The following is a 14,631-nucleotide window of genomic DNA, read 5'->3' on the forward strand; positions in this document are numbered from 1 at the left end:
AATTCTACAGTTTTTGTACTCAAAAGAGCTGTACAAATTGGAACATTTTTTTACTCTCATAGCTTGAAACCATTCTAGAAGAACAGTTTCAATGTCTCTCAGTTTTCCATCCCTTTAGCACTTCCTTGAAACATTTGCATTTTTTACTAGTTCTGTATCAGTTTTATTTCTTTGTTTAAGTAAATTGCTCAGTGTTTTTTGGAGAATTAAATTTTAAATGTTGCTTCTCTTTCAGTGGCGTAGCTAGGATTCCAGCGCCCAGGGACAACTGAAGAATTTGCACCCCTTTCTGTGTGCCAAGAATGGAAAACATTTCATCAAAAAATTTCATAGCATAAATTTGGTGCCACCTGGATGCTGCGCCCGGGGACAGATGTCCCCCTTGCCCCACACTAACCACGCCACTGTTCTCTTTGATTGCATTTACCGAATGTATCATAATCTCTCAGCAATTTATTCTTTTCTTTTAGGCTTAAGTCATTTTGTTTAGGCATTTTCAAGATGTTGCAAGTCATGCATATAACAAAAAATTTTCCTTCAAGTGATTATGCAAATCCCTAAATCCCCCCTTCTAGCCATTAGTAAGATAGCACATTGTCTGTCAAATCGGCCTGTTACTTTATAGTTACTATAGGCATAATCAGTGCTTTCCCTTTTTTTCCCCCTTCATCCTACAACGACTAATCCCCTTTTCCAGTCAAAGACTCATAGTGTACAATAAAGCAACATTTCATGATGTTTTCTGAGAACACCCTGCAAACTTAATGTGTGTATATACTTCTATCCCCTATCAGCTATTGTTTAAGAAAGGCTAAAAAAAAATCTTTAATCTTGGGAAGCACTCAGTTAATTGCAATCCAAAAACCTGTTTCCAATGCCTTTAGAGGACTGCTTTTGTTAATCATAAGCTAAAGGTATTCTGTTGCTTTCACTTCAAGTCCAGACAAACAAATGAGATTTACAAATAATGTCCTGGCAAGGACTGGAGCAGGGTATTCAACACCTCCAGGGGGCTTGGTTTTTAACTACACTGGCCAAAATTTCTGCTGAACCCCGTTTCTTAAAGCACTACATAACTGAAAGGATAAATTAATAAATTACAAATAGCTTTTTTCTGCTACCAACAGTTCTGGATTTGAAGAATCTTTTTTCAAATTTATTTTTATAAGTGGTGGAAATGAGTTTAATAACTGGTGATTTTTTTTTATTGATTAATATATAATTGTCTTATTTTTATTATTTCTGGAAATTTGAATGTGATAAACGGCTGAGTTTATTAACCAGTCAGTTTAATAGGTGACGGGTACTAACTATACTTTTAATTTGCTTGCATACAGATTAATATGAATAATGCACTGCCAATCATGTATAAGCAACATTTTCAACAACAGTTGATATACTGGAAAATACTGCTTCTTTTATTTAATAACTTGAAAATTAACATTTGAATTATGTATTAAGTAATTATAATTATATCAAGCATTAACCTTGTTCCAAAAGATTGTATAATTGAAGGAATGCTGACTTTTGAAGAGCCACACATCAATTTGTTAAAGTATACTAATTGTATCATATCTGAAAGCATATACTGTGAATGTGACTTGTGGGTAGACATGTTTTGAATTACTCGTAAAATATGTGTAACAGAAGATGCTTTTATGTTTCACTTGAAATTAAAAAAGAAAGAAAGAAGGTATACAAAAACTCTCTATGGGAGTGATGTAACAAGTAATTGTAATTTTATGGCTAGCAATATTTATACAAAATGTTTGAAAGAATGCTGTAGGCGTAGTTACTTTAACTGTTGATTCAAGACTTACATATTCAGATACTGAATTTCTTACATTAAAGTAGAAAATTTTCTAATAACCGTTTCAAGGTTGAAGAAGGGAAATTTCTATAAAACTAAATTTATTAGACTCTCACTTGAGATTTTGTTCAAGTATCTTACTCGGAAGAATTATGAGGTAAAATTTTAAAAATCTCATGTCCTGATTCATGAGTATTCATGTTGTTTAAATTGCAGGTTTCTAAAATTTCATAGCAGGCATGGAAATTTAGGAGAGGGAGAAAAAGAAACTCCTCTCTAAAAAATTGTTTTTCAAAATTTTAAAAGTTTTTCACTCATTATACTGTGGAACTGACAGCTTTCTCTATATGAGAATAATTTGATCATTCATAATAATATATAAAAGCTGAGTAATTTGTAAATGAAGTCAAATTATGGCATATTCAGTATTTCTGATACTATGAAACTGACTGTGATTCATGAAGTAACATAAAATGTACTATATTGTTTAGTGTAGAGCTGTAAATTTCACAGACTTAATAGTTTTGAAATTATATGTATCTTTTCTCTAAATGTATTTAGTAACTCTGCTAGGCACTCAATGCATACTGATCTAATCATAAAATGGAAAAATTACTGCAATGTTCCTTTCTCAAAGAAGGAAAAACATTTGATATTAGACAGTACCTTATTTGGTTTGAATATCATGAATACTAGTGTTCATGTTCAGTTCAAAATTGACTTTTTTTCTTTTGTGTGTGTATGGAGGATAAAAATGCCAGAATAATAATTTTTCAAATTATATATTTATCAATATTCTCCTCATTTCCAAAAAGAAATTTCAGGAAATAAATTAATCATTAATTCCAGAATTCCCAGATCTTGGGAAAACAAAAAGGAAGGAAAACTCATTCACTGGTCCTTTTCAATCTAAAGTTTCAACTAATAGACTGTTTAATTATACTCCATTCGTTAAATTGAGCAAGCAACGTTCACAGCTTTTAGAAACCTGCTACATAATAATATATGCTGCTGTACCTGTCGTGGAAACATTAATAACTAAAGTGAAAAGTTAAATATATTTTTACAAACTTTAAATTATTTTAATCATAGAATGAAGTCAAAGTCATTAAATTCTTTCATAAGCATTTCAGCTACTTTTGCATGTAAAGGTATGGAATATAATTTATATTTTAAACTCTAATGAGTATTTTAACATTTATAATTTTCAGTATGAAGGAACTATATCAAAACTTACGTTTATTTTTACAGAGTCATGTAACCTAAAGTGTGGAAACCATTTTTACTAAGTACCTTATCTTATTTTTTATACAACTTTATAATTAGAAGTATATAAATTTAGGCTGAGTAGTTTGGAAACAGTCTATAGTCATCTTTTCCAAACACCCTGGTACACTATACAGCAGGTAAGGAAATAACCGAAAATGTTATTTCCTTACCTGTTGTATAGTCTAAATATAATAAGCTTGTTTAGAACATATTGAAGAAAAGACTTTGTATATGTGGATTAGATAACCACTCTATTGACCTTCTTAATTCCTTATGATGTGAATCTTTGTGTATATACATAAGTAAACAGATTTATGTGTATCATTTTAAGTTATAGATAGAAAACTGTATAACACTCCATTTCTGTTGGTATTTTAACAAATTCCTTTTGATCAAAATATAATTTTTGTGTGTACTATTATTATTGTAATTGGTTTATTACTATTTTTACTATTATTGCTCTTTTTTATAGTTTTTTCTTCAAGTGGAAGAAATGACTTCTGGGAGAGTTCCGAAATTAGAATATCATCTGTCTTTAGAGTAAATAAACCAGTAACTCCTCCACATCAACGTATTTGTCCATATTGTGGAAAAGGATTTCATTCCAAAGGAGATATGGATCGTCATCTTCGAGTACACACTGGTGAAAAGCCTTACAAATGCAAAATATGTGCAAAATGTTTCAAACGCAATGAATCTTTGTTATACCATAAAATGACTGTCCACCAAACTTGACTGCAATATCCCATGTCATTCCAGTCTTGAAGCAATGTTCTATGTCTTATGTATAAACTCTTGTACCTTCATACTTTAGCATATTCTGTTGCACAAGATGCTTTATCTGATAATGTTAATATTTTATGCCAATTTTCTTTCTTTCTTTTTTTTAAAGAATAAATGATACGTAAATGTTTTCTTGTATGATAAATGCAAATTTTAATGTACTTGAAAAAATTTATTTAATATGTGAATGCATTAAAGTTGAAATAACTTTTCCTTTATATATAATAAAAAAGTATTCCTAGTATTTCAGTATAGTGATTTTTAGAACAATATACATAAAATTAGAAAAAAATCCCCCCCACCTCAGGTTATATTTGTGCTGAGTTTTATCACAGAAGTAATTTTCTATAGACTTATAAACAAATCAGTGTTTAAGTACAGCATGCTCCTTTTTTCATGCTTTCAAAATATTTATTTTTGAAGGAAATGCAAAATTTGGAATGTCAGTAATAATCATAACATTGCATTCCTGACCATATTAGTTGATCACAAACCTGAAACGTTCCTTTCTCTGATGTTTATTTAGTTCCATACACATCAATTTTATTTATTTCCATACGGTGTGTATATACATTAATGCTACACAAATAATAAAAACTAAAACACATTGGATAAATGAATTTTATATTTGTTCAATTGTGTAAAATTCCTATATTAATTCATATAGTCAGTTTTCACCATAGTTGCTGGGATACAATGAATAGGGATGCTATAGGCCATTGTCAATTTTTATGATTCAAAAGGATAAGTGTTCTTCATCTTTTAAGAGTTTTGCATATGTTTATATTATACATGTGGTGAATAAAATGCATGGATACATATATATATATATACATATACACACATGCATGCTGCTATAGATGAATAGTATGAGTATCTATTTGTATATCAGGTAGAGCACAGTCAAGTAATGGAGTATTTTTTTATTTTGAATTCATTTTTATCAGTTCAAAATCATTTACTTACCTTATTTTTTCCATTTCAGTCTTCTTTTCAGATGAAAGAAATGTGTTTGCCAAAGATAGTGACTTTATTAGAAAATCTGAAATGATTTTTCCATATTTCACTGTTAAAAGAGTGGTATCTTCTCCATACCGTCATATTTGCTCATTTTGTGGAAAAGGATTTCAATTCAAAGCATATATGGAACGTCATCTTCGAGTACACACTGGTGAAAAACCTTATATGTGCAAAATTTGTTCAAAATGTTTCACACGCAATGCATCTTTGTTATATCATACTAGAAAAGTTCATCTAAAATGAATATAATGCCTCATGCATACCAATTATTAGACTATACTTTTTCTATATTTATAAATTCTTGTATCTTCATTTTTCTATATGTTCCCTTGCATGTGAAATGTTTGTATGGTTATGATTGTCTATTTATATCAGTTTTCTCTTTATTAAGTATTTAATACTTAATAAAGAGAAAACTGATATAAATGGCAGAGGTTTTAAAAATATTTCTAAATTTCAAACTGTTCATTGTGGCTTATTTCTTACACTATGCTGAAATTATTGAATTTTTTTAAAACCATTAATATATATTCCTAATAATAGTGTAAAATATAAGAAATATTATTCATTCCAAGAGATAGTTTTGGTATGAAATCTGAAAGTGTTTTGCAAACTTAGTTGAAATAAATTAGTTTTATTGCTAAATTTTCTTTCATGCTCTCAAAAAAAAGAAAAAGATTTTGTTCTGAAAGAAGTTCAAAGGTATCAGTATTGTTTTCTTTACAGTATTACAGTATTTGTTTGACTTCTAAATTAATATTTGCTCAAGTGTTATTTTAACGTAAAGTACAGTCAAAAGTCTTTAATCCGGACTCGTCGGGACTTCAACGATTCCGGATTATAAATCATCAGTTTAAATCTGGTAAGATGGCATGCAGAAATTATAAACTTAAAAATATGAAACCATAATTTATGAAATAAAGAGCAATTATGATCTAAAAGATATCAAAATTTACAAAAAAAAAAAAAAAAAAAAAAAAAAGCTTACTATCTATTTTTTTACTTTATTAAACATTTCTTTCAATGCGTGCATGCATAAAGCATACATTACGCATAGTAAAAATTAGAAAATTGCAACCAGAAAACTATTTGATGTGTATTTGGGATATTTATAATGACGAGGAATTTGATTTAAATCATATCAAAGATGGAGTACATCGAGATAAAATACTATATTTAGTAAGGAATTATAAGCCGAATAAAATAAAAACATCTGCCCTGAAGATAAGGATAGTGCTAACAGATCAACTTCCAGTTCATTGTGCGCTGCGACGTCCCTTCCCCCAGAGCAGCGTGAAATTGATAAACAGATTTCGGAATGGTTAGAGAAACAAAGGATATGTCTTTATCCATTTTTTGCAGTAATTCCTCTTTTTGTTTGATGGACATTGAAACATGCTTTCGCTTTGCAGATCATTTGGCAGCTCCAGAATCAGAAATTCTTTTTGACATAATCGAAAGTTTAAGCTTACTTTTATAAAATTGCTACAACAGTCTGCAAAAAATAATAAGCCGGATCCAATTCAAAAATTAAGGAACAACGCAATCTGCAACATTAATTGAAATAGTGAATTAGATAATTTTAGCTTAGCTTATAACTTTCGTTCTAAATTAAACATGAATGCATAAACGTATAATCCGTTTATGCATGAGCAGAAAGTTTGTAGCTTTGAGGTCTGGATTATGGACGTCCGGATTAAAGACTTTTGACTGTATTTGTTTACATTGCCGTCCTTTTTTGGCATTTAATGTTCATTGACTTCCATGCACTGTGTGTGCACATTAATGCTACATGACCAGTGCAAACTGCAAACGTAGTTTAGAAACGTCTTTTTAAACTCTTTTTTTAAATTTTTAGTCAGAGCAGTGTTCTGACTTGAAATTTTGAACTATGGCAAAGCAGTTTACAGGAAATTTTAATGGTACATTGAGCTGATTTTTCATGTCACTGAATGCTTAATGCCTTCTCCATAAACTACAGTCAAAAGTAGTTAATCCGGACCTCAAAGCTACAAACTTTCTGCGCATGCATCAATGTGCGCAAGACCTTTACGGCTGCGAATTTGCACGTGCGCAAAATACGTTTACGAATGCACGTTTAATGTATAACGGACGGTATAAGCTAAGCTAAAATTATCTAATTATCTATTTCAGTTAATGTTGCAGATTGCGTTGTTCCTTAATCTTCGAATTGGATCCGGCTTATTATTTTTTGCAGACTGTTAGAGCAATTTTATAAAGGTAAGCTTGAACTTTCGATTATGTCAAATACAATTTCCGATATATATTTACTAATATGTTAAGGATCTACAAAGCGAAAGTATGTTTCGGAGTCCATTAAACAAAAAGTGGAATTGCTGCAAAAAATGGATAAAGGCATATCCTTTGTTTATCTAAACTTTAACGTTTGTTTATCTTTAACCCCGCGGTGCGCAATGAGTTGGAAGTTAGCACTATCCTTATCTTTTTTTATTTTATTTGGCTTATAGTTGCTTACTAAATGTAGTATTTCATCTCGATGTACTCCGTCTTTGATATGATTTAAATCAAATGCCTCGTCATTATAATTCACTTTCGATAGCGAAGAAAGTGACAGAGGTTATTGAAAACGAAAAAATTTTGATTGACAAATTAGTCGGTATTCTCGACACAGCAATTATAGAACTTGAACAGCGGAACTTTGTAACTAAACGAGAAATTATGTCTGTTTATAGAATTAAAGAGAATGTATTATCACATAAAAAACAAATCAACTTAAACAACTTACATTGAAAGAAATGTTTAATAAAGTAAACAAATAAATATTAAGCTCTTTTTTTTTTTTTTTTTTTTTTTTTGTAAATTTTGGTACCCTTTAGATCATGATTGTTCTTTATTTCATAAATTACGGTTTCATATTTTTAATTTTATAATTTCTGCATGCCATTTTACTAGGTTTAAACTGATGATCTATAATCTGGAAAAATCGATAATCCGGAATCGCCGAAGTCCCGACGAGTCCGGATTAACGACTTTTGACTGTATTTTATTCAGGGACTTGCAGTGAGCCAGTGGATTGCTTATTTGATTGTCAGTGTAAATGGTCTTACTCATATCAAATATTCTTTATATTTTTAAGTAATTATTCAGGCAAAAAATTGCAGCATTCCTGGGTCAGCTTAATCAGTTTAACACAATACCATTCATTGCAAGAGTGCTAAAGATCTATTCTGATGGTATTATGATGAAAGTTACTGTTATCTTAAAAAGACGTTATTCTCTTTTATGAAATATCACCCCCAACCCCTTGCTTACGAAATGTTGACTGAACAAAATGTAAATGCTATGTTATATTTCTTGCAGTACAACCTGGATAAAGTTGTCAAAAAAAATGTTTTGTTTATAGTGATTTGAATGTATGACATTATCCTCTATCTCAATTACAACATATTTTTGTCGTGTGGCCTATTTTGTTTGAAACCTGCTCTCAAGATGCAGTTGCAAACTGCTATATCACCCTCCTGGCTTTGCAAATATTAACTTTTGTGATTTTAATTACATATTCATTTATTCTCAATCGTGTGCAGCCCACAGCTTCTTTCTTAAAATAGGAAAAACAAATTGAAAAAACAAATTGATGTAGGAAAAAACAAATTGATGTAAATTTGCACTTAGGAATAAACTGTAACAATGATTAGAAAGTCATGGGAAATGCCAGAGTCTGAATTGAAGAATAGTGTGTTTTTATGTATTTGAGATTCACTAAGCTGAAATTTCAAAAAAAAAAAAAAAAAAAAAAAAAAAAAATGTGATTTATTATTACTGACCCATCAGTGGCAGTATTATGATTAATAAATTTTAGTTGCTATAACAATCTTATAGTTTTGATAAAAAATTTCAAACTACAGTGAAATCTTGGTTGATGAACATCTTGGGTCATAAACAAATTTTCCAAATGAAAAATGTCTTGGATGACGAATGATGTCTTGAGATATAAACAAGTAAACTGGCAACAAATAATACTCCAAAATGCAGTTAATGTGTTAAAGTGTCTTCAAAAGAAAATAGAAGAAAAGATGTTCCTAGTTATTCAATCTGCAAAATCTTTGCAAAATAGCATAAGGTACAAAGATTCATAGAAGGTTATTATCCTGATAAAGCAGTTGTAAACCACTGCATAAATATTTGCTGTGCCTAATGCCATGTCTTGCTTTAGGAACATTGTAAAAGATAGACAGAAACTGGGCAAATTTTTAATGGTAAGAGGCTCAGTGATTCTTTATTAAAAGAAAGCAAAGCCAAGAGGAAAAAAACGAGGGGGAAAAAACAAAGAGATAGCAGCTACCTGATATTTTTAACGGACTAGGATTATCCTATCAAACAAGAACATTTTGCACATTCACTATTCTTCACTATTTTCTACATATGCTGTTAGCTTTCCTTTGTAGAGATACAGCAAAATTTAATTTGAGTTTTGCATCTTAATTTCCATTTTAATTCCAATTTTTATACATTTAGTACTGTGTTGAATATTATATATATTAATATTGTTTATGTGATTATGATTTTATTTATGTTAGATTTTATTAATTGCATTGTTTTGTGTTACAACTTGCATCAAAGTACTCTTTTCTAAGCAGTCATTTGGGATCCAGGAATGGATTAATTAATTTTATATTAATTCTTATGGGAAAATTATTTTGGTGAACCAAGGTTCCACCATATTCTCTTCATTTCATCATTTCTGAATCTTTTTTTTTAACCCAAAATTTCAATTCATATTTTTCATAACTAACTTACTTAGATAAAACAAACATGTCAATCACTATGTTATAAATGCAATATTTTAGCATTGAAATTTTTAACTAACCCTATAATTTCAGGATATTTGTAAGAAAAGAAGTTAAATAAATTGAAGTTATTTCTAGTTATTCATGCAATATCTGGAACCATTATAAAGAAAATTGAATTTAGTGCAGTGCTAACCTGCAAAGGCTGAAAAAAGGTCTAGTGATGAATTTACTCCTTACATTAGTTGCTGTTATGCACACTAGAAAATTAGCTTTCCATTTTGCTTTTCTTATCACTTCACTATGAATTTATAACTGTGTCTCCATGTGTTTGTATTTAAGAACCAAACATATATAATCAATATGCCATCACAATTGAGCACTTATATACTTTTATATGTGCTTCAGTTTTGAAGAAACTGTAAAATATAAATTAAATAGTTTTTCCTTGTTAAATTTAACTGTAAAAACTCCCAACGATTAAGAAAATTAATTTGTTCCTAAAATTCAGGAAGCTTTTTATAAAGCTGCTATTTCAAATTAGCAGCCAAATTACGAAATTTAAATTTAAAAAGTTCATAGGCAGACATTGCTGATATATCAAAATAAAGTTTTCTGTTTATGTAACTTATTTTGATATAGTTGCCCATAAAATGTAGCAGTTAAATTTCTGTAAACCTATCTTTTTTTAGATTCAACAACTGTTTTCTATGGAATAATTTTTATTAGTTCCTAGCTGATGTGGACAAAATCACTCTTTTATAATGTCAGACCAGAACTGTTCATACAGCAGCCACCATTCGACAACAAATGGGTCTTTCCGATATGGGAACATTCAGAGTTTCTTGAGCATGCTGCAGAATGGAAGTAGAAGTGACTTGTGGGTGTGCTAGCACTTGTCAGCAGATGTGTTGATTCACGTGTGCTGGCGTCACTTTGGCTGCACTGGCACCCATTGAGCTGGCCACATTTCCTTGTTCCAACCATCGTTGCTACAGCCAGTGCTTTGTGGATGCATTAGCTGAGATTTGTCGTATGGACCAACCTGCCCTTCTCAGTCCAATCACTATGCCTCTTGTAAAATCGTCTGTCTGGTAGTACTGCCTCTATTGACGACAACCTAGCCTTCTCTGCTATTATTTGCATCCTCTGAGACAAGAACAAATTTCTGCAATGATTTCCCTAGCAGAAATAATGGCACTAAAATTGAACATTCTGCAGTTTCCTTGCTGTATATCTTTTTCAACGTGCACTGGAGAGCTGTTCATTTCATATCATTCACATAACTCAGTGACGTGCGTCTACCCTGAAATTTGCATGATTTTCAGGCCACTCCTTTTTGGTGTTGCATTTTCAATGTTAGGTATTGTATTAACAAAAATTATTGGAGGTGCTAAGGCAATAAGAATCAGCTTAATATTCATAAATTTGCAGGACTACTTTTGAAGGTTAAATATAGAATCTACTTCTTAGCACAAATGCAAATGTTCTATATAAATCGAATTTCAAAGGTTTAAATATAGGACCTTCTAAAAGGGAAAGGATAGAACGAAGAGCAGAAAGAATCTAATGAGGAATGGGATTGGGAGAATCGACTTTGTTGAACTGCTAACTCTCTGGATTCGAATTGATTTCTTTTGGCTTCAACTATAGTTTTGAGATTTCTTAAAATCTCTTTTCAACATAAAATTAACAATAAAATCCTGCAATAAAAAGTTTTCGAACAGTTGGGAAATGATAAAAATTCAAATGAATTTAAACGTGGAAAGGAGAAACTTTGCTTTCTCTTCTAAAATGGGAAATGAGATTTTGTGGCATTCTTCCAACAAGTACTGTCTGTGGGTGAACTCAAAAAGAGCTGTTGCTTTATTTTGTTGAATTGCCACTTGCTCACTCAACAAAATGAACTATTCTTTAAAGCACTTAACAAGTAGATTGGCTATCTCTAGTTTCTAGAGCATCGTTATAATGTAGATCAATTTGTGTAAGTTAATAGAGAATTGCTTAAATATAAATAGATGTAAAATTTAATGCTGTATTTGTGTATCAGATACTAACACTATTTAAGCATTTTCACATGACTAAAGCTTTAACATTCTCAAATGTTCTTTACAAGAGGTTATTACCACATGTTGAAAAAGTCATTGGATGGTACCAGTGTGGATTTCTTGGGGAAAGGTCAACAATTGATCAAATACATGCCCTGAGGCAGATTTTCAATAAAACAATAGAGTACAGTATTGGCACCTGCTATCTTTTTATTCACTTTAGAGCTGTGTGTGACAGCATTAATGATCAGAAACTATACAAGACAATGGAGGAATTTGAAATACTGACTAAGTTAATTAATCTAACAAAAGCTACACTTAAAAGGGTAAAATGTAGAGTTAAACTTGGTAATGATTTATCTGAAGTTTTCTATATTGTCAGAAGTTTACAGCAGGTTGATGCTCTGTTCTGTTTATATTTTAACCTGGCCCTTAAGAAGGCTATCAGTACTTATGGTCTTAAGGACAGAAAAATTATTTACCATCAGACAATAGAAATCTTGCCATTCGCTGACAATATTACTTTAATGGGCAGATCCAGAAAGTATGTCGTAGAATTATTCATTCTATTAGAAGCTGAGGCAAGAAAATTAGACCTAACCATAAATGAAGGTAAAACAAAATTTTTGTAAGTTGCTAATAAATCAACTAATCCATCGCCACTGACTGTGAATGACTACAAAAAGTGGCACAATTCAAGTATCTTGGAACTATTGTCACTAATAATAATGATTTATCTTTGGAAGTTAATAACACACTCCTCATTGCAAATAGTTGTTACCATTGTCTTAAAAATCCATCCAGATCTTAAATTATCTGCTGTAATACTCATAATAATCATGAAATCTGCCAAAAATTTAGACAGCTTGATATTGTCAAAGTCATAATAAGCCACAGGATTTGATGGTTGGGTCATTTATACTGAACTGAAGATACAATCCTAGTAAAACAACTCACATTATTTACCAAGCCTATGGCAGCTAGAGAGTGAAGAAGGCCACCAATTATGTGGCTTGATGCTGTTGAAGATGACATTAATGCCATACATAGGGGAGACTGGAAGTGTATTGCCATGAATAGATCCAGATGGTGTAGACTGATTGAGAAAGCTTTGGCCAGCAGTAGGCTGTATTGCTTCAGAAGAAGAAAACTTCAACTTCAAAATATATTAATTAAGTATTTTAGTTGCTGCAACTGTTATGGTCTTCCTGTTTTGCTCTCAGATTGGTTTTGCCTTGAGTATAACTTATTAAGGCAATTTGAGAATTCTCTGTCACTGTAGACTTGTCACTGTAAGCAGGAGAATGGCCATAGATTGTTTATATGATACCTGGGAATTTGATACACAGTATTTTTAAAATACAGCATAACGTGCATATAAATACATATAAGTGCAGTATATAGTTAAATACAGTATATGCAGTTTTAAATAGTATAAACCTATATAATTAAATAGATTTATACATTGTTTGTAATAATGGCATGCAATCATGTTCTGGCTAGAAATTTGCAACACTAATCTTAAAGTGTTCTTGATCATTTAGAAATTTGTTTATATGTATATAGATAAAATACATTATATATCTTTATAAGTAAATAATATAGTATATATCTGTATGTATCAGGTGGATTAAAGTTTAATAGTACAGTATTTTTCATGATGAATTAATTTTTAGAAAATTGTCTTTTTTTATTATTATTATAATTTTGCTTTTTAACGAAAACAATATGATTGCCAATTATGAAAAGTTTTAGCCTTGCTTTATTGTCTGAATTTATATTTAAGAAAGAGTACTTTTATATTGACATATTTGCTCATTTTGTGAAAAAGAATTTCATTTTAAGGCAAAATTTGACCTTCATCTTCATGTGCATATTACTAAAAGGCCTTTTAATTGTAAAATATTCTCAGAAGATTACAAATGCAATGAATCTTTGTTATGTCACAGTAGGACTGCTAATTAAGTGTTAATGTCGTACCAGTTATGTAACCATGCTTTTGTCATAGTTGTAAATCCTTGTGTCTTCATGTTTTATTCTCTTGCATATAAAATGTTTTATATGATAGTGTTTGTATTTTTAATATCAGTTTTCTGTTTATTAACAATTCTGTCAAAAGTCTAAAGAAAAGAAAGTCAAAAGAAAGTTCTTTGTTCTTTTTTTTTTTTTTTTTTTTCTTTTTCATAACTTGCTAGACTTTTTTTTAAATTCAAATCATATGCAAGTACATTTTTATATGTTAACTGTAGATTTTAATGCCCTTTGAAAGTTAGAATTAACTGTTCATTTGCAATTAAATGTGCTTCATGTATTTAAGTATAATTAATATACAACTGTTTTGTATCCTTGTGGGCGAATTTAAATTGCATTGTGGAAGTTTAAGTAGCATGATATTTCATATTTAGGAAATAAAATTAAGAATGCATCCTGGAATTGTAAGCATTGGCTATTAGATTATTGTGATAGTAATTTTAAATAATCTTTATAAACAGTTTTGGCAAAAACGATAATGCTTAGACCAAAAGTAAGATTACATATAGACATTCAAAATATATTTTTTAAAAAAAATTATTCTTTTAAATCGAGACTGAAAAGATAATTGCAATTAAAGCAAACTTATGGTTTTCATGAGATAAAAAGTTCTCCAAACTCAGTAATATTATTGATATTTGATTCTTGAAGATAATTTTGAGTGTTAAAAGTAGGAAAATATATACACATTCAGAAATATAAGTGTGATAATAAATTATTTAACCGTCGTACGAGTCCTGTAATAATAACTTATGAGCTAAATACATTGGTGGTTTGGTTTGGTTTATTAGATTATGGCAATGCACTCGAGGGCTACCTGCCTTAAGGGAGGGATGCCTTTGTGGAGGACTTTTTAAAGGAAACTGCCTCGTATACACATTACACATGGGGAAAAACACCC

At 30.3% G+C, this 14,631-nt stretch overlaps 1 protein-coding gene across 1 annotated transcript; it reads left to right on the plus strand.

The window, feature by feature from the left end:
• Positions 1-3,466: 3,466 nt before the first annotated feature.
• LOC146994362 (zinc finger protein 64-like) lies at positions 3,467-13,766 on the plus strand (the record flags this gene model as incomplete). The annotated part of the gene is made up of 2 exons (XM_085826347.1): positions 3,467-3,811; positions 4,736-13,766. Coding segments are annotated over 2 exons (735 nt in total), but the record flags the coding sequence as incomplete, so codon positions are not given.
• Positions 13,767-14,631: the final 865 nt, after the last annotated feature.

Source organism: Stegodyphus dumicola, chromosome 11 (genome assembly GCF_044657685.1).
Source record: "Stegodyphus dumicola isolate Sdum_Otavi_A_Nest chromosome 11, ASM4465768v1".
NCBI classification, from domain to species: Eukaryota; Metazoa; Arthropoda; class Arachnida; order Araneae; family Eresidae; genus Stegodyphus; species Stegodyphus dumicola.